Source organism: Leptopilina heterotoma, unplaced genomic scaffold (assembly GCF_015476425.1).
Source record: "Leptopilina heterotoma isolate Lh14 unplaced genomic scaffold, ASM1547642v1 Lhet_396, whole genome shotgun sequence".
NCBI lineage: Eukaryota > Metazoa > Arthropoda > Insecta > Hymenoptera > Figitidae > Leptopilina > Leptopilina heterotoma.
In genome coordinates this window covers 632007-653335 of record NW_025111061.1, presented here as the reverse complement: position 1 = coordinate 653335, position 21329 = coordinate 632007, and the positions used below count along the sequence as shown (strand labels likewise).

The 21329-nt window shown below is 32.9% G+C and overlaps 1 protein-coding gene across 1 annotated transcript; it reads left to right on the top strand.

The window, feature by feature from the left end:
* The first annotated feature begins 14343 nt into the window (after positions 1–14343).
* On the top strand, positions 14344–16859 carry LOC122506107. The gene is made up of 4 exons (XM_043618103.1): positions 14344–14466; positions 14560–15183; positions 15268–15354; positions 16602–16859. The coding sequence occupies exons 1-4, from the start codon at positions 14344–14346 to the stop codon at positions 16857–16859; spliced, it is 1092 nt and encodes a 363-aa protein (XP_043474038.1).
* Positions 16860–21329: the final 4470 nt, after the last annotated feature.

Here is a 21329-nt window from a genome sequence, read left to right as displayed (position 1 = left end):
GTTAAGAGAAAGTACTCATAATAAATCTTATTTTACATTGTCAAAAAAAACGTCAACATTTCAAATATAAATAAGCAAATTGTTAACTGAAAAAATTTGAATATTATAATGTCTGTATTATTATTAATGAAAAAATGGACTTGGACAATGGACATATAAAAACTAGCACCGTAGACACCGTAGCACCGTAGTCGGAGGAGCTAGTAAGTATAAATTTAAAATTGTCACTGGAACCAATGCCGTTTGTTCATATATAATTTTACATAGATATAACAGCTAATTTCCTTCTATCTAATAAAAATTAGATGTATTATCCAACCTTTTTTTTGCGTCTACCAATAACACTTAAATCTAAGAATGAAAAATTCGCACGCATGGGGGATCGAACCCTAGACCCTGGAGACACAACGCATGTGCGTTACCACGCAGCCACGGTGACTAGATATTAACTTATCATAACTACAAGTTTTAGAACTGAAGTTCTATTCCGATTGTGACCAGAATTTCTGGCCAGTGATTTGCCAGAAGTAATGATCAGAAATCAAGACCAGATAAACTGTTCAGCCACTTGTCAGACTTGACAGCTTATCTTGTCAAAATTTAGAAAAATGTTAACTTTGGTAATGTGACAGTGAAACGATCATAACTTTTATATAAAGTTACTTTAGACTTTTCTGTTTTTGACCGTATGGAACATAAAAATTATTTTTAATATCTAATTATAAATGATTGACTAAGAGTGAATTTTTATGGGACTGGTGCTTTGTTTCTTCCCTTAGTAATTGGTCAGTTTCTGTGTTCGCAGTTTCTTTTTTTGATAGTGTCAAGATTTTCTGGCTAGAGATTTGGAAAAATCTAGAATAATTCTTTTAATAGGATTCGGCAAGTTTTTCTGATCAGTGATGGACCAGTTTTTCTAGGTGGAATCTTAAATAATTCTTTAAATCAGTGACTGACCAGTGTCTGGAAAGAAATTCTTATGACGATTATGATCAGATTTTCTGGTCAGTGACTTGACAAAAGTACACGGAGAAAAATAATTGGATAGATTATACTAAGTATTGGATACTGTATCTATTTTTGATAGACTCTGGAGCGCGATCCGATTAGTTGGATAGTGCGACCAATTTTATTGGATCCTTAAAAGTTTGATATTTTAACCAATTCCAATAGCTAGAAGAAATATTCTCTTGGTTGCTTTGTCCAATTCTCTAGTGCACATTTACTTTCGAGTTAGTTAGTTCATCTATTTTTCACTGGTAGAATATCTACCTTTTTATTTAATAATATTAATAATATTGAATATTGAGTATCTGAGAAGTATAAATATGAAAAACCCTTTCATAACTACTACGTTAATTTCAAGTAGGCAAAAAACTTACATTCTTCTTTTCAAACATAACTTATTTTTAAATAAAATTTAAAAAATAATGAGTCTCCTTCTAAAAGTTTCAACTAATAAACTGCAAATTAGTTTCAAAATCACATTCATAAAAAATAAATAAAGTAGGGTTAGGATAAAACTTTTGTGGAATTTTCACTGTATTAAATGTATATATATATATATATATATATATATATATATATATATATATGTAAACTACCCTTTAAATGAAACAATATAAACTTCGGCATTGACTGGAACAGCTAGTCGAATAAAACTTTCAGTGTTTTCGTCCATTTATATAAAGCGAAAACAATTCACGAAAACGCAATGTCAAAGACGCCTTCACGACAAGAACCATGTGACATCCATTAGTTTTCTGTACACAGCGCTTGCGCGTCACGTGACTGACCCGGTATACTTGCGAATTGGATACTTTATCCAACACGTTGGATAAAATAACCAGTTATAATGATGGAATATCCAACTACAGATTAAAATTTTTAAATGTTGTAGTGACCATCCCAGTTAGCTGATTAAACATTTTTGATAGATAATGCAACTAATTTTATTTTATCCAATAAAAATTGTATACATTATCCAACCATTTTTCTCCGTGTACTGTTCACAAAGCGGAATTGTTTTTACACAGTGAAACTGGCCAGTCACTTATTTAGGACTGGCCAGATTGTCTTGGCAATTTAATCTCGTTCTCGACTCTACAGCTACTGGAAGGAAACAAATAATACTTGACAAATTTCTACCTGGGTTGGTTGTAAGAGAGCTGCAAATGTTAGAAAAATATTTCTATTTTATTATATTTATAAAAATAATTGTACTTTTTAAATATTAAATTTATTATTACACTGTCAAAAATTTAGGGAGTTAACGGACTCGGGAGTGAAATTTTTCGAGTTAAAAATCAACTCCAAAAGAGAGTTAATTTACTAACTCCCTTCATCAACACCTGCGTAAGTTATTTATTCCTTGGGGAGTTAGCATTTGGGTGTAAAGTTTTAACTCTCTTTATCCAATTCCCCTATATGGCATTAACTCCCCAATGAGAGGACTTTTATAAAATCTCCTGGGGAGTTAAAATTTAACTCCCTTTTTTTACAGTGTAGAAAGAATTTTATGGTATTGTATTTTATTAATAGTATATTATTTTCTGCAAGCTTACTATATGCAAGCTTACAGCAAGTTTTTAAAAAAATTTATTTTTTAGATTTTTATTTTGTAATGATAGGGTTTTTATTTGCTGGGAATTCGACATCCATTCTTATTAATTATGCCTTAGTTGTTTTATTTTGTAACTTAATATTCCTGAGAAATATTTTGAAAATAAATTCGAGAGGACTGGGAATTGAACCCGCATGTTCAACAGTTGCTAACCAAAGACCTTAACTAGAGATCCTAGAAGGAGAGATGAGACAAGTGAGGCACACTTTCTGATTGGTTCCGCCTAACCGGAATCGGAAGTTCACATATTTGCGCGGGAAGTGGACAAATTTCAAATAAATAATAAGACATTACATTGCAAAAAAATATATTTCATTAATATTAATAAAAAAGTATATTAATAAAACGAAAAAGATATAAATATAATATATAGAATATATAGAGGAGATGTTCTTTGATGTTTACAAAACTTTCATAAATTTTAAAAAATTGTAATGATGTTAATGAGTTTCAAAGAAGTTTGATCGGTTATCCTTTTCAGAAAATACAATTAAAAAGAAAATTTTATCATTAGAACAATATTGATAAATATTCATATAAACCAATTATAATTCACGAAGTTACTTACAGGTTATGTTGATTATGAAATAATTTACTTTAAGAGCTTTAAGTAAAATGTAATAAGTATGATAAAATAAAATAGTAATAAAAAAATAATTCAAAATAATATTTTGAAACGTCAAAATAAATATATGAATTATATATGTATAAATAACCTGAAACTGCTTTTGAAACCCATCAACATCATTAAAATTTTTTTAAATAATATATAGAATGACAATAATTTTATAATATGAAAAGTTTATAATAAAAGTATAAAATAATTTATTTTTTAATCATTAAAATATGAATTACCTAATAGATAAAATTATAAATAAGACTAAAAAATTTAATAAAAAAAATTTAATTTTTATTTTGGAATTAAATATAAATAAATATTACATTACGTTAGGATAAAGAATGTATTTAAGTGAAAGAAGAACATTTATTATGCATATATATCTTCTTAATTGGTACAAAAACAAATCACAATTCATTGGAAGGTTCGATGCATCGCCATGCTTTTGCTGTCATATATTTTATCCTCTTTTTCTTTATTTTTGGCTTGGTTGTTTATTCTGAGGCGAAAAAGTAAAAATCTTCGCAAAATTTTTTCTCTTAGACCGTGGCACGGTAAAATATGACTACTCTCAATATTTTCGAAATGACAGGAGTAGAAATTAAAAACGTTTACATTTTTTAATCTATTTACAATTGGTTCCCAAGAGCGGAATTTTTGTTCAATTTGTAGAAATAGGTTTAACGTATCTTCGTTGACATAAAATAGCGAATTTTCCTTAAATTCTTTGAAAGCAACGAAAGTGGCAAAATCAAAATTATTTTTATCGTAGTTTCTTGAACCTACAGAAGCAATGCATAAATTGCAATTTTTTGTTGTTTTTTGAATACTGTTGATTAAATAACCAGCAACATAATATAAACAATTCTTTTCAATATTATTTAGCGGTTCAACAGATGTCAGTAACAAATCGTTGGATACATTTTCATTATTTATTATAAATTGAAAATTCGTTGACGACGCTTTTAATTGTGACTCATTTTGTACATTTTCAACATTTTCTAGTAACGTATTTGTTTTTAAAGGTCTCTTGTTTTCTATGTCTGTCCCAGAATTGATGTTGTTTTTTTTAGATAGTCATTCAAAAAATGAGAATCATCAAAGTCGTAATTACTCGAATTGATTGGTTTCGTATATTGTGCAATTGAAATTATTCGTAGATCGTATTTGAACTGTAGGACATTAGGCGTTACATGTTTTGATCTTATTACACTAAATAAATTTTCGACAACATCTTGTGTAAATCGCGAAGTCAATACAAATTTAAACCCTTGTTTTTCGATCAAATATTCGCTTAACTGAATTGCAGACATAGTTGACAACATGAATCCTTTTTGAAATGGTTTAAAAATCCCTGCTTTCCCAATTTTTATTCGAGTAATAAGATCCACCATCTCTTTCAAAAAGAAAATTGTTTCTTCGTATTTAACAATGTCAAATTTACTTATCGCAGATTGTAAATTCCTGGATGTCATTAGTCGAAACCATTTGGCGATGAAGCCAACGAACCAAGCTGTAGTTTCAAATTCTGGCTGAGACTTTTCATGAGATATGAAATATAGTGCTGCGCTAACCTCTGAACTTAAAATTTTCGTCGCTCTGCCCACTTTCATTTTTTGAAAAGATTTATTACTTGGAAGAAGTATATCCTGTTTTTTTAAATTGGGGGTTAAGGTAAAGACCAAATCTTCCTGAACTTCTAACATTTGAACTAAGTGTTCGGCGTTAACAACGTTTGTCGGTAAATTGTATTTTTCTTGAATGTCAATTGGTAAATAAATTACCTTATTATTAATAATACCTTGCACGATATTTTTCATTACATGTGGCACATCCGCAAAAAAGTAAAGTCGTCGATTGGAATCGCCACGAGGATGTGGATGTGGAATCGAATTTTCGATTCCCGCAGTTCTTTTAGCTGTTATGCCAAACGAATTCCAACAGGCAACATTACATGGTCCCATGTCAAAGGTGACGCTGTTGACTCGTAAACCGATGTTCTCGGCTTTAGAGATGATCTGTAAAATTATTGGTTTCAATAATGAGCCGTCGAACCCAGCACCAGTATATTCGTAACCGATCACTTGCTTCCAACGTGCATGAATTCCAGTTAAAACGTAAACTAATCCATGCTTTACTGTACCTTGGGCATTTGGTGGAAGTGTTATTTCTCCTATGTTCTCCTTTGTTTGAGGATCAAACATTTTTCCTCCCAATATGCTAATTTCATCTAATGCTATAGAACATTCTCTGTCGCGATCATTTTTAAAATTGGCCACTTTATACTCCAAATATTTTAACATTTCATCGGAAATTCCAGGTTTAAATTTAATGTGTTCTATTTTTCGTGTTAGCGTTCTGCGAGATGGAAAAGGAAATCCTTGTTTTAACAGCTCCTCGTATCCTGCAGTCCCACAAGCAAATTTTAAACGTAAAGCTTTTTTAACTGTGGTATTTGACCATTTGGTAACCTTTGATTTCTCCCCAGCTCTTTGTTGTTTGATCAGGTGATTTATTTGATCTTCTGTGAATAAAGTTAACAATATTGCTTTGTATGTGCTGTGTTTCTCTGAAACCAATCTTCTTTTTTCTTTAACAACTTTATTTAATCGACTTTTTAAAAATTTAATTTGATGTTCCTGTTTAGCAAATAACTTCTGAACACTCTCTTCGTCACATTTAGGTAATTTATTTTGCTCTTTCATCAGTGTAGGATCAGTATTTTCTTCAGACTTCTGTTGGCTCATCTTTATCTATTAAGTAAAATAAAAATATCCAATTATTACTCTGATTACAGATAAAGGTGATTGTACTAAATAATATAATTTTCGTCAAAACAAAATTCTTTTTACCTGATTTCCAACTTCATATTCTACTTCAATCGCAGGAGTTGTTAGATTTTCAGGGTTTGTACAAGTCGAAGCTAAATTAGAAATAATCATTGTCGATTCATTTGTCGGATTTTCAGAACGCTCATCAGAAACAATCATTATAGGTTTAATTGTTGGATTTTCCGAAGAATTATCAGAAATAATCTTTGTCGCCAATCTTTGCTGCAAGAAAACATATTTTAATTTAGAAGCCTTATTTATGAATTAAAAAGGAACTAAATACTTGACATATTTTATAATTCTCACTAAGTAAATATTTCTGTAAAAGAAACAATTGTAATAAAAAGAATGCTACTTACCTTTTTTCCTGATCTACAAAAAATTTCTCCAGATAATCTTTTTCGCTTTGGTGAGGTTGGAAATTTGCTTGGAACAGCATCTGTTTTTAAACGTTTTATGTTGTCAACAGTTTCCCACATATCCGAGGTAAAATGCAACTAAAATTTTTAAAAGTAAACTTTAAATTTTAATTTATATCTTTTTATTTTTTGTACATTGTTTTTATTGTAATTCTAGTTTATTATTGCTATATTTACACACATGTTTTGAGAACTTTTTTAGGTTAACCAAACAAATGTTCCTTTTAAATTGTAATTTTTCTTTAACTTCAAAGTAAACTGTTACTGCGTGAGATTATTTATATTTTTTACATTACTTTTACCTTATAATTATAAAGAGAATTACCTGGCAAACACATGATTTCAATGTTGGGGCCCAATCTGGTAGATTTATACTTTTTACCCACAAGTCTTTCAAAATTTCGTTTTTCGGGAAACATTTTAGAATTATGCCTTTACCCGAAACACTTTTACAGTATAAAATACAACACTGCACCATTTTTTTAAAAATATTTACCACATGAGCCTCATGAGTGAAAAATACTCGAAGCGACGCAAATACAATCAGGCAATGCAATATCGCGTGTGACGTATAAACATAACCTCACTTTCAACAATCGTTGTTTAAAAATAATTCAAATTTTCGCGGGGATATAATGAACATCCGATTCCGGTTTGGCACCAGACTAGTGGAAGGGGAAACGTGTCTCATCTCTCCTTCTAGGATCTCTAACCTTAACCGCAACAAACAAACGAACCAACTATTACAATAAAAAAATTACTCTTATTAATTCAAATTATTTGAAATATATTACTTGATTCAAATAATTTCTATTTGGTTCTAATAAATATATTTATTTGCTTCAAATAACTTGAATTACAGTGAGTTCTCGCGACCCAATGGGAAATGCCAGTGTAGTACCATTGTTCACCACTGGCTTAGTACTCAGACGATTGTTCGGCGTAGTCTAGCCGAGCCTCGACAATTAGTGCTGGCGCAGTACAGAATTTTTGTTTCACCAAAGCTTGGACAAGCCACGGCGGCAAGTGCTGGCTGAGTATTGAAAAATTGTTCACGACGCTCTTTGCCAACATTGCTTTTTTGACATAAACTTGAAAAAAATTATAAAAAAAAGTTCAAATTAGAAAACATAACCTCAAACTGGATTTATTTTTTCTTTATTTTTAATTGACCTGACGGAAAAGATTTACTGATTTTAAATAGGAACTTAATTTTTGCAATTATTATTATAAAAGAATTGGTTAATTTCAAAAATTTTAATTTCAATGTTTAACTTGTGTAACTATTTTTGACACTGTTACTAAAAAGAAATAAATAATTTTTTATGGAAATATAATAATAATTTATTCTTAAAATTTCCATATTTAAAAAACAATTTTATACAGCAAATAATGATCAAAAATTTTGATTAGGCTTGGTATTAAGAAAAGGTTACCGTTTTCTGAATTTAACTTTAAACGAAACGTGTATTAACTCTTTAAATATGTTAAAACTTCATTGTAGGCAGATAATTAGTAAATATTTTTTATATGTACATGATTTTCTTAATTATATTCGTCAAAAGAAACGACATAGGAATCATTTTTCAATTCGCGAAATAAAGTTTTGGCAGGTGAGGTTATATTCATTCTAGCACTGCGAGCAGAATGCGAGAAAGGCGCTAGACTACAAAAGTGTTTCAAATGCTCTCAGCGCCACTACAGCGCAATGGAACTCAAGAGTGGACCATGCTAGCGCCACCAAATTTTTCTACTAGGGAGTGTTAATATAAATAATTTTGGTATAAATTGAAAGGTTGGAATTTTGTGAACAGTATTTAGGCCCTAAAATGTTTATTTATCATGAAATAAAAATAATATTAATTAAAATGTGAAACCCTGCACTAGTACCGATTATGAAACGATGGTTTCCTGTATGTACGGGTGTTTCAAAATTAATGTCCCGATTATGAAACACCAATTTTATTCAATTAATAATTAAAATCGTATTGACTTATCCCAGTAATTTGAATATTGACTATAAAGAATTAAATACGAAGAATAAATTCTAGTTAAATAGATAATTATATACACGGAAAGAAAAAGTCCGTCAACCATTAATGGATTAGTATATTACTTTGAGATGGGACTCTTTTTCCGTTGATGGTTACTTAACTTTACTTAACGATTGAAAAACTTCATAAAAGTTTAAAAAACAAGTCATGGATTGATTAGAATGCCAGTATGTGACCAATTGTTTTAGATTTAATGCTGAATTGTTATCAATGGCTGTTTGAATGTTTACGAATCATTAGTGAAAGTTTGTGAAACGTTAGTTGACTCGTATTCTAAATCGGTGCTCTTCACTAGCGCATTGTTGCGCAGTGTACCGATGCGCATTTCCTCCGGTTTCTCTATAGTCCATGTGTTTTTGCTGTCTGCTATACATATCCCTATATACTATTATGTGTAATGTGAATATTTAACTTAACTAATAATTTGCAGTTGAATTGCGTCTAGAAATTGACCTCGATGAAAATATATTTTCTTTTATACTTCTCGCTAATTAAAAAGTAGTTATTAGTGCAAAATCATTTCTCACAAGTTGTGAAAAATTTTGTTATTTGGTATATAAGAACAGTTCGCTTCTTAACGTAAAGTGTTATAAGTGTGCGTTTCTACGTGTAGTTATTAAGTATGCGAATATATATGTAAGTCTTGGGTTTTAGGTTACTTGCGTTAAAATGCGAAAATGTGTTGGTCTGAAGCGTCTAAGAGTGTAAATAAAATATCGGAACTGTGCAACGAAAAAAATGTGTTCATTCTGTACCAAATAGTGTCTAAAATTAGGGATGATTCTGAAAAAAGTTGAATTTTTTGAATGCTTTTGATAGTCATAGGAAATTTAATAGACAGTTTTCTAAATTTTAGTGAACGAGTTTTATATATTGATGACAGTTTTCTAAATTTTAGCAAGCAACTCGTCATTGATTGTGACTCAAAGAATGTTATCCATTCAATGATTTTGTGTCGCGTCTCAAAGTAATATACTAGTCTATTAATGATTGACGGACTTTTTCTTTCCGTGTAATCAATTTTTTCGGTAGGAAAGTAATGCGAAAATACTGAAAATATTTGAGGTTGTATTTGTTGCATATTTTTTGTCTGTTCCATCAATCGGGACATGCAAATAATAAGTGTACCTAATATGAAACGGTACACGGAGAGAAAAATCAAGGCTTTTCCCCATGAAAAAATATGCATTTAACGCGTGAAAATTATCACAGTAAAAATGCAGGACGCTCACGGGTTTTCCCGGTGAGATTCTTGCAACGAGCTAAGGCCAATAGGGGCTAAGGCAAGGCCTAACCGCTAAACGCAAGAAATTCATCGGGAAATCCGGTGAAACTGCTACCTGAAAAAGGCATGAATTGAAGTCACGGGGAAAGCCTTGTTTTTTCTCTCCGTGTAGTTTGACGAAAACCTGGCTAACCTTAATTTAAAAGCTAAAATGTAATTAAACATTTCTTTTTAAATTAAATACTATACAGAAATGATAATTCTTATATCGTGTAAAATTTATTGAAATAACTAGAATTTTCTTAACAGCAATTTTAATTGCATTTATTTTAATTTTTGTAATACTGTTTCATAATAGGGACAAAATTATGACCGCGTTTCATAACTGGTACCTTTACCTTATTCATTTTTTATTTTTATTAAATTTCATAATAATAATAATTTAACATACCTAATTGTCTAATTTTGTAATTAATAAATTATTTAAACAAATTAAAATTAAAAACAAAATTTAAACTTTAATCTCAACAATAATTTGGTTCTTATTAAAATACTATTATACTTCTTACTATGAATAAAAAATTATTTAAAAATTACCACTTGTAAAATGTTAAATGCAATAACCCAATGGGAAATTTACAACTGGCGGACCGATTTTTGGGAAATTGAAAATTAAATATTAATTATCAAAAATTTGGGTAAATTTTTAAAATATTTAAAAATAAAATTCACTATTGGAAAGAGGACGAAAAAACCTTTCAGAAACATGTTCTACAAAATTTTTCCCATTAAAAAGTATGTTCGGAGAAACTTCACAAAGTAGCCGGTGTTCGCAAAATTGGTCAAATTGACCCCCCTCTACCCCCTCCAAATTTTCGAAAAAATCAAAAATGTTTTTTGGGGCACATTTCTACTTGATAGAACAACAAATTCCCTGAGTTTCAATTTTTTTCAAGAAGTTGAAATTTCAACTTAGGACATTTCACGTAAAATGCCTCATATACGCATACTGTGATTCTTGGACAAATACAATATCCACGATGGAATAGTTCTAATACATATTAATGGTTCTCGCTAATTTAAGTGAGCCCATTTGATGTTGATTTCGCTCTATATATACACCAATACGAAGACGAAATATATTACGAGTAATCGTGATGCGTCTGCAATATTCGTATATATATAAGCATATCAGAATAATCAAACTGATTAGAAGACTCAAAGGACAAGCTATGGTACCTATGAATATTATGTCATTCCATTATAACAATATCGTATATATGTGTAATATTCTCCCAGTGCGTTACTCAACAATTATTATTAGTTGAATAATCATTCGACAAAATTGTTTTATATTTCATTAATTTGTTTTATTATTAATATTATATTAATTATTAATATTATTATTATTACTAATATTATTATTATTATTAATATTATTATTATCATCATTGTTATCATTATTTTTAAAAATATTATGGAACATGTGTGTATGTAATATAATTATGTATCATGTAAAATCTTTCAAATTACAGTTAAAATTTAAAACTAATAAAATTATGTATTAAAACTTATAAAACATTCTGTTTTAAGAAATATTTTTCCACTTTATAATTTTAATCAAACTCTTTTACGAAACAATAAAACATTTCCAATGAAAGAGAAATTCTGAAAGGATAATCTAGAGTCAAAGTGTAATTAAAGAATGTTCTAATTACATAAAGTATATATATATATATATATATATATATATATATATGTACTTTTTGCTCGTTTTAGTCTTTATTTAGGAAAATATATAGACTTCAGTGCGTTCTTCTTCCTGAACTTGAAAAGAATTTGTCTTAATTGCACCATCACGTGCATTTCGAAGAACCTTGATAAAAACTACGCTCTTACACGGAGAAAAATGGTGGTGAGTTTCTAGTAAAAGATCCTATGGAATAGTAATAATTCTACTTTTATATTAAAAATTACTATTCATTGTAAAATGTACTTCGCATGAAGTAGCTATTTCTGGTAGTAAAAATTAATAATAGTAATTATTACATTAGTCACTTTTAAAAACTGCTTTAAGAATTTGAATTTTTACATCGTCATTGTAAATTTTATTAAAATTTGTATTACTTTTTACATTCAATATGGTGAAAATATTACTTGAAGAAATTCTAATAATTAGTACTCGGAAAATACAGATATAACGTAGGCATGTAGACAATGTTCTGTACTGACAATCGGTACTAACTCAGTACTGGCGTCAATACAGAATGTTAGTGTTGCGGCAGTACAGGTGAATACATATTTTCAGTAACACGCCGATGTTACTTTTATTTTTATAAAAAAAATTTATAAATTCAAGTAAAAAAAATATTTTATGCTATTCTCATGTTATGTACGCTTGGAATGTTAATACCTGTCGAAGAAAATTTGTTTTGCTATTTTCCTAAATATTTACCAGCATGAGGTCTCGAACGCAAGACGCTGCTAGGAGCGGATGCTCTACAAACAGCACCACGGAGGCTCATGTATGGAAATTTAGAATATACATACATACGAAGGAAGTGAGCTTCCTTTTGTGAAATGTGAATGAAAACAGCCTAACAAGATGGTTGGTTTTACCAAGAGGCTTGTGTTAACTTTATTAAATTTGTTTAACTTGTTCAATGTAGTTTGCTTTACCAACTGTCACCAAAATTAAATTTAATATTTATTATTAAATAAATAAATAAATATTATTAATATTTAATATTCATTAAATTTGTTTAACTTGTTCAATGTAGTTTGCTTTACCAACTGTCATCAAAATGAAGTACGAAGCAAATTCAACAAAAGTCATTTTAACCATCTGAAAAAGTATATTTAACTTCACAACTTTAATTCATATTACTAAAAATTTAGTTAATATAAGAATATGACTACAAATATTTTAACATTTTTAACTAACGATATATTGTTAATTTCGTATTGAATTTTTTTTCCAGTGAATAATTAACAAAAAATTTATTCCATTTATGAATTTTGAAATTAAGTTCTTAAAAGCATATTTACAGTACTAAGCCGAAGTTTACTTGCCAAGATTGGTCATAACTATGGCGAAAACATTTATTCTGTACTGCGCCAAGATTTACCTGACAAGGTTTGGCCATTTGTCACTGTTGGCATTGTACAGAGATTTCCCATTGGGATGGGAAAGGGATATATGCGGGTAACCAAAATTTTTTTTCATAGCGATTGCGTAGCCGAAAGATTTAGTGTAAATGCGTGCGATTTTAGGTTGCGTTAAAAATAAGTTAGGTAGGGTTCGAATCTGTATAGATGTTAAGATTTTTCAATATGTTAAGTTGTTAATTGTAAGTATGAATATGATAAAAGAGTGAAGCTTATGAATAATATTACACATGTAGAGTGTTAATTACTTGAAAAAATATTTTTTGAACGCACTGATAATGGAATAAAATTGAAGTAAAGTTATATAATCGATGTTAGAGTGGAAGTGAAGTAAGAATAAAATGAGGTGAAAGTGAAGTGAATGTAAAGGGTGAGTAAAATGAGGTGAAAGTGAAGTGAAGTAAGAATAAAGTGAAAGTGAAGTGAATGTAAAGTGAGAATGAGGTGACAGTGAAGCGTTTTAATAGAAACGCTTCATTCATTAAAGTGAAGTTACAGAATCGATGTTGGAGTGAATATAAAGTAATAGTAAAGTGAGAGTAAAATGAGGTGAAAGTGAAATAAAAGTAATATGAGAATGAGGTGAAAGTGAAGTGTTTTAATGGACTGAAATTGAAGTGAAGTGAATGTAAAGTGAAAGTAAAGTGAGAGTAAAATGAGGTGAAAATTCAAGACTTTTCCGTTGGTGGGAGGTTTTGCTTGAGGGGCTCTTACCCAGCGGGAGGCTACTTCTCGATATCTCTCGCGGGGACTGAGGGGGCGAACCCTTCAAAATGGGTCGGCCGCTCTAGAAACAGAATCTTCTGTGCTTCGCTGGGCAGTGTCCCAGGGCACGGGAATTTAGATGGATATCGAGAGAGACGGGATGGACAGAGGCTTAACCGCGGGTCCATTCCGAAGATTTCCTGCTGGCGGAGTCTGACTAAGAAGAAACCCTTCCATGGTTTCGTTGGCTGAGCCATGGCGATTGAGGCGTGAGTCTCTGCCACCCAATCCGTGATAAACTCGTGTTCATGGATGAATGATATCAGGGTTACCAAATTCTTCGGGTTCTTCCGGGGGGCTTAGCTCTCGTAAAGCTTGGAAGCGGTTGCGTTACAGGAGGGGCCCGTCCTTGTGGGCGCCACGTTCCCATGGTGGGGCTCCGAATGGAGGTATCTTAAACGAGACTCTGGGATACCAGGCGACCTCTCAGATGTAACTACCCTTTTCCTTAAATAGAGGCTCTTTAAGGATTGACCTTCTTCTCCTTTTTTTCTCGTGGGACAATAATGGATACTACAGAAATTAATGGAAAAAAAATAAAACCACACACGCGAGCGTCGAAGAGCCCTTTTTGGGGGATCACGATGCTGGCGATCAGGGTGTCGAGGCGACAGAGGAAACCGTGAGTCAGTCTTAAATATGGCTACTTCCGGGATCCACTGTATGCAGATTACCTTGCATCATTGTAAGAGCGCTTCGGCGATTCTAGCCAGGAACTTTACAAGGATGCAGGCAGCTATAGCCTTTGTTCAAGAACCTTGGGTTTACAACGGAAAGATTATAGGTCTAAGTGGATGTTAACAACTTAGCTGTTGTTAAGGCTAAGTACTTGGAAAAGAACGGAAATAAAGGGAGGTTGTAGTAGCTTCCGCTTATTTTCCGGGATCGGGGGATGACCCCGCACCACCTACAGAGGTGGAGAAGTTGGTAGATTACTGTCAACGGCAAAGTCTCCCTTTGATAATAGGTTGTGATACCAATGCGCACCATGTCGTATGGGCCAACACTGACGTTAACGACAGAGGCAGAAGACTTTTAGAATTTCTGATAGATACGGATTTAGAAATTTTAAATCAGGGTAATGAGCCAACTTTCGTTACTGTTAACAGAAAAGAAGCGTTGGATATTACTATCTGTAACAAGTCTGTGTGGAGTGGTGTGAGGGACTGGAGGGTGTCTGATGCAGATTCCCTCTCGGACCACAGACTTATTACATTCAGAATGGAATCGAAAGATCGGGAACATAAATGGGTACGTAATCCTAGGAGTACTGATTGGGCTTCATATATTGAGGACCTCAAGGCCTCCATGGAGTGCTTCCCCACCTCTTATGGAACATATGAAGAGTTGGAACTCGCAGCGGAATATCTGCGAGATTCGATTATCTGCTCTTTTGAAAGAAGCTGTGTAGTCAAAAAAGTTGACTCCAACAGGGGTAGTAAATGGTGGAACTTCTGTTTGGAGGGACATAGGCAAACAGTAAGAAAGCTTTTTAATAAAGCCAAGAAACGTAAGAATCAGCAAGCATGAGATGAATATCATGCCGCTCGTAATTCTTACAAGAAAGAGGTAGAGAAGGCACGGGGTATCAGCTGGAGGAGCTTTTGCGAGGGAATCGAAAGAGTACCAGAAGCATTAAGACTCCATAAGGTAATAGCTAGAGACCCAATGGCCAAACTAACTACCATTAAGTTACCTAATGTCTAAAGTATTTGATGGAAGTAAACTTCCCGGACTTTAGAGAAAAGTTGGAGAATAACTATGGCGTGGGACCCAGAAGGGCCCGAGGAAATCGGGAACACTGAAAACTAGCAGCCAAAGTTGTAACTCCGGAAGGAATTAATTGGGCAATAGGCACTTTCAAACCATTTAACGCCTCAGGGGGGACGGTATATATCCAGTTCTTTTGCAAAAGAGATTGGAATGTATTAGGCTACCCCTGTGTAAAATTATGAGAGCGTGTATAGCTCTTGGTTACACACCGGAGTCTCGGAAAAAGACGAGCGTTGTGTTTATTCCGAAGGCCGGTCGGTCAGGGTATACTGCTGCAAGGACTTCAGACCAATCAGTCTAACTTGTTTTATATTAAAGGCGTTAGAGAAACTGGTGGATAATTTTATCAGACAGGAATGTCTTAGGGATCATCCTCTACACCAGGGACAACATGCTTATAGAGCAGGTTTCTCAGTAGAAACAGCCCTCCATTCTGCAGTAGGTTAAATAGAGGAATAAATTAGTAGTGGTGGCTATGCGGTTGGTACCTTTCTTGATATTAAAGGTGCCTTCCCTAACACCTCCAGCAAAGTAATCTGTAGAGCAGCCAGAAAGCGAGGTGTGCTTGAGCCGCTAATTAAGTGGATCGACAGCATGCTTCGCGATGGGCCCTTGAAGCGGTGTATGGTGAGGCTAGGGTAACAGGCCTTGTCTCAAAAGGGACCCCACAAGGAGGAGTTCTCTCTCCTTTATTGTGGTGCTTAGTGTCAGATGAGTTAATAAGAAACCTCAAAAGCCAGGGATATTATACGCATAGTTATGCGGATGATTTTCTTATAATTATAAGAGGGCACTCAATTGAGACCCTCATAGAACTTACCGAACGTGCACTTAAGATTGTCAAGGATTGGTGCAATCTAACTGAACTTTCTGTAAACCCAGAGAAAACGAATATAGTAGTTTTTACAAGAAAATATAAGGTACCGAGTTTGAAGAAACCGATATTTTATGGAAAAGAAATTTCTTTTTCTGAATCGGCTAAGTACCTGGGAGTAATCCTGGATAAAAAGCTGATTTAGAAGGAACATTTCGAATATCAGTATAGAAGGTTCTGTACTGCTTTTTGGGCGTGTAGAAGGGCGATAGGGTCATCGTGGAGACTAAGGCCTAATATGGTCAACTAGCTCTATCAGATGATTTTAAAACCAAGGTTTCTTCACGCGGTGGTTGTTTGGTGGTCTAGGACTCAACTGATAACGGTTGAAAAGAAACTGGACCAACTGCAAGCAATGATTTTCAGGGGTATTACGGGGGCTATGAGGACCACGCCAACAGCTGCGTTGGGATTCATATTAGCCGAAGTACCTCTGCATATTGCTGCGGTGAAAAAGGCGGCTCTTACTATGATCAGGTTAACCGCGCAGGGAAGGTGGAAGTTTTGAAGTATACACACCAAGCTTCCACGCTCAATTCTATCAATCCCAGAATTAAGTATGGTGCAAGATAGAATGACCAAGAGGGTGAAATTTAAACCCCGCTTTAAGATCATTACACCTTCCAGAACGGACTGGAAGAAAGGTTTCCCACTTGCGGACGAAGTCTGGTATACAGACGGCTCCAAGATGGTTTGCGGTGCAGGCTTCGGAATCTATCGAAAAACTGGCTGCATTAAAGTGTCTGAGTCACTAGGACAATACGCCACGGTCTGGCAGGCCGAGGTCTGTGCGAGTTTAACTTGCGCCCAAATGTCCATTTACAACGGAACAAAGGGCAAGAGGATTAGTATTTGTGTGGATAGTCAGGCGGCCTTAGGGGCTCTGAAAAATCCCACAATGGAATCAAAACTCGTCTGGGAATGCCGCGGCCGTAGCGTACTAGATGAGTTGGGTTCAGCAAATAAACTTTTATTGATTTGGGTACCGGGTCACTCGGGAATCAAGGGTATTGAAAGAGTAGACGTCTTGGCAAAAATCGGTTCCCAGATGGCATTTATAGTTCCTGAACCAGCAGTGGCAATAATGCCGTGCTTGGTTAAGGGAGCCATAGAAAGATAGGGTCAAAAGGAATATGAGAAGTATTGGGCGGGCATTGGGGTGGGAAGGCAAGCGAAAACTCTGTTGGGGCTAGTACTCAACAAGAAGCGAGCGAGCGATCTCCTAAAACTCGATAAGATCATAGTTAGAACCGTAGTTCGTCTGCTTACAGGTCATGGACTATTGAATTACCATCAGCATAAAATAGGTAGACTAGTTTCTCCTATGTGCATAGTGATGCACAACGATCCAAGAAAGTTGGTTATTTCGCTCGATATCGTTCGATATTACTAGTTAAGTTCAGGGCGATCATCTCGGATATTGTTTTGTTTTTTTCATATCTTCTCGTCTCATTTTATAAACAATTTCGAACGATCTTCTCGGAAGTTTCAAAACTGTCACTTATTTTTTGAAATGTCAAAGAATAAAGCAGAAAACTTCTTTTGAATAAATAAATAATTATTAAAAAATAATAAAATTGATGACACTAATAAACTTTATAATTAAATATAAATAATTTTTTTCCTTTAATACGTAATCAACAAATGGAAAATGATGCTCCACCTATAAAAAAGAGAAAGAAAAAAGGATTTTCATTTTACGGAAAGCAGAGAAAAAAAATACTGTTCGTTTAATTGTGTTTAATGTTATTTCTTATTATTTGATTCTTATTATTTATGACTTATTTATGGCTAGGTTGTTGTAGGAATATATTTTTGCTTCAAATAAATTTGTAAATTGCGATTAAAAAAATTTAACGAATTAATTTTTTAAAATAAAAATCCCAAATTGATATTTTAGAATTTTTTGTTTAATTGTTTATATTTATTTGATATTATCAACTTGATAGTATTAAATTAAACTTGATTTAGAATTTCAAAAAATTATTTTTCTGATATTTTTCACAGCAGTACCTACATATTTAAAGCGAAATTTTTGTTGTCTTACTTAAATTTTTAGTTATTTTTATTTCCTACTTACAATTGCAAATTTTCAATATTGTTGAACTTTTTAACAAAAAGATTAACTATTTAATTTATATCTAACAGTATTTTTAAAAAATAAAACCTGCACTTAAATTTTACATTTTTTCTGAAAAAATGTAAATTTTGTTTACTTTTTTTATAAATATTTAAATTTTGTAATTTTCCTATTAACTACCTATACAACTTCATATTAAACCTATTTTAAAAACGAGGCGCTCGAAATACTCGTTCGACGAACCGAGATGCTCGGTTTTCTGAGACAAAAGCGAGTTGACAGTTCGATTGTCAAATTGAGAAAAGCGAGCATATCGTTCGTATATCGGATCGTATCGCTCAAATGCATCACTATATGTGCAGATTGTGTGAGAAGAGTAACGAAACTTCGACTCACATATTATCTGAATGCCCAGCGTTAGCTAGGATCAGGCTATCTAGTTAGGGTCAAGCAATTATTGACCCTAAACAGGTGAGCAACCTATCGATAAAAGAGATTTCTAATCTAGGTGCTTACTTTCCCCTCTTTAGGAAAATCTAGCTGGATCTCGGTTGTTAGATTAGATTAGAAATGAAGCACGAGTAAAGTGAAAATGAGGTAAAAGTGAAGTGTTAATAAAGTGAGATTTGTTGTGTAGTGGTGGGAGTAGGTGCTTCGGCTCCTATACCTGAGCGCATTGTCTCGAGCGGTCATACGAGAGGAGAGTCAGTCTGTGCCAGTCCTTTAGAGGGAGCGGATAGAGCGACCGACTCTTTAGGTGTGGGCGTTGCCGAGCCAGTGAGAGGGAGATACACACTTCAAATTGGCGACGAGAATTAACGAAAAAGGTATATATATATAAAAAGGCATTTAATTGCGTTGAATTGTTGAAAAAAAAGAATCTGGTACAATCCTGTTCATTAAATTGAGTAAAATAAATATACATGTTGACCTTCTGTTGAATATATAAGTAGACGTAGATAATACTGGCCATTAAATTGGGTTCTTGTAAAATAACGAGAATAAAGCAAGTAAGAAGGTCTAAAGAAAAGTAAACAAAGGAAAAGCCATGAAATTTGTCAAAGAAAAGAATACACTAAACATTATTATCTTATAGCGCATTAAATTTCAAATCTATCCACTAAATTGTCAAATCATTAATTTTGTAATTAACAAATTTATAACGAAATATTTAAATTTCACTAAAACATTATTATCTCATTGCGCATTAAATTTCAAATCTATCCACAAAATTGTCAAATCTTCAATTTTGTAATTAACAAATTTATCATATGGAATAAATAAATATATTTTAATCTCTCTGTGTAGGCAAAACCCTTACTGGACGCAATGGCAAATTTGACACAAAGTCTCGAAAAATTTGATTGTGACGGTGACCATGGTTCCATCAGCATCAGGTGGGAGAGATGGAAACGAGCACTAACTATATACCTGAAAGCAGCAAATATCACAAATAATGAAAAGAAAAGAGCTCATCTCTTGCATTTAGGAGGTATTAAACTCCAAGAGATTTATTATAATATACCCGGTGCTAATGTCGAGTCAACTGATAACGTAGATGTGTTTGACACCGCTATAAACAAACTAGATTAGTACTTTTCACCTAAGCAGAGTAAAGTATACGAACGCCATATATTTCGACTTGTAAAACAAGAAACTAATGCAAAGTTTGAAGAATTTCTTGTTCGATTGCGAAACCAGGCAGACAAATGTCAATTCACATCCCTAGAAATAATTCTCATCGATCAAATTGTAGAAAAATGTGTCTCGAAAGAACTTAGAAAAAAAAATTTACAAATGGGGGACACCGTTACATTAGAAAAAATTATTACAGAAGCTAATACACTAGATATAGTAAAAAGACAATTAGAAGAATTCACGACCATCGAAAATAAAACTCAAGAAATCAATAAAATAGATAACTCTAAATTTAAGAGTAACAACAAATCAGTGAAAGAAAATAAAGGTTGTGGACGATGTGGAAACTACAGACATCAATCACGTGATCCAAAATGTCCAGCGAGAGACAAAAAATGCCTCAAATGTGGACTTGTATGACATTTTCGTCAATATTGCAGGACAAGACTACCACGAAAGAGACATTCGGACGAAAACCACGAACAGGAGGACGAAAAAAAACGATTTAAAAAATCAGAAACAAGAGACGTAAATTATATTTTCCACATTGATGATGATGCAGTCGTAGAGTGTTGTATTGGGGGAGTCAGAACGAAGATCCTAATCGATTCGGGGTGTAAGTTAAATTTATTAACAAGTCAAACATGGGAAATAATGAAACAAAATAATATACAAGTATGCAACCAAATAAAAAATTCTGATAAAGTTTTCAAATCATATGGATGTGATACTCCCTTAAATGTAAAAGGCTATTTCCAAGCAGTTGTTTGTTTAGGAGACCATAAAGAACTCTCTACATTTTATGTTATTGAAAATGGGAGCGCCAACCTTTTGGGGAAAGAGACGGCTAAATGTTTAGGTGTGTTGAAAATAGGCATCGGAGTTAACAAAATTGAAACTTCTGCTTTTTCAAAATTTAAAGATGTACTAATCCACATTCCACTCTGTACAGCGAATCTCGCAACCATATAGAAGAATCGCAATTCCATTAGAAGAAAAAGTTGAAAGGAAAATAGAAAATTTAATAGCCCTCGATATTGTTGAGAATGTCATAGATCCAGATAAATGGGTTTCCTCGATGGTGCCATTATTACAAGAAAATGGAGATGTCTGCGTGTGCATCGACATGAGACGACCTAATGCAGCAATTTTACGAGAAAACCATCCAATACCAACAATGGACCAAATTCTACCAAAAATAAATAAAGCTAATTTTTTTAGTAGGATTGACATAAAACTTGCATTTCACCAAGTAGAAAT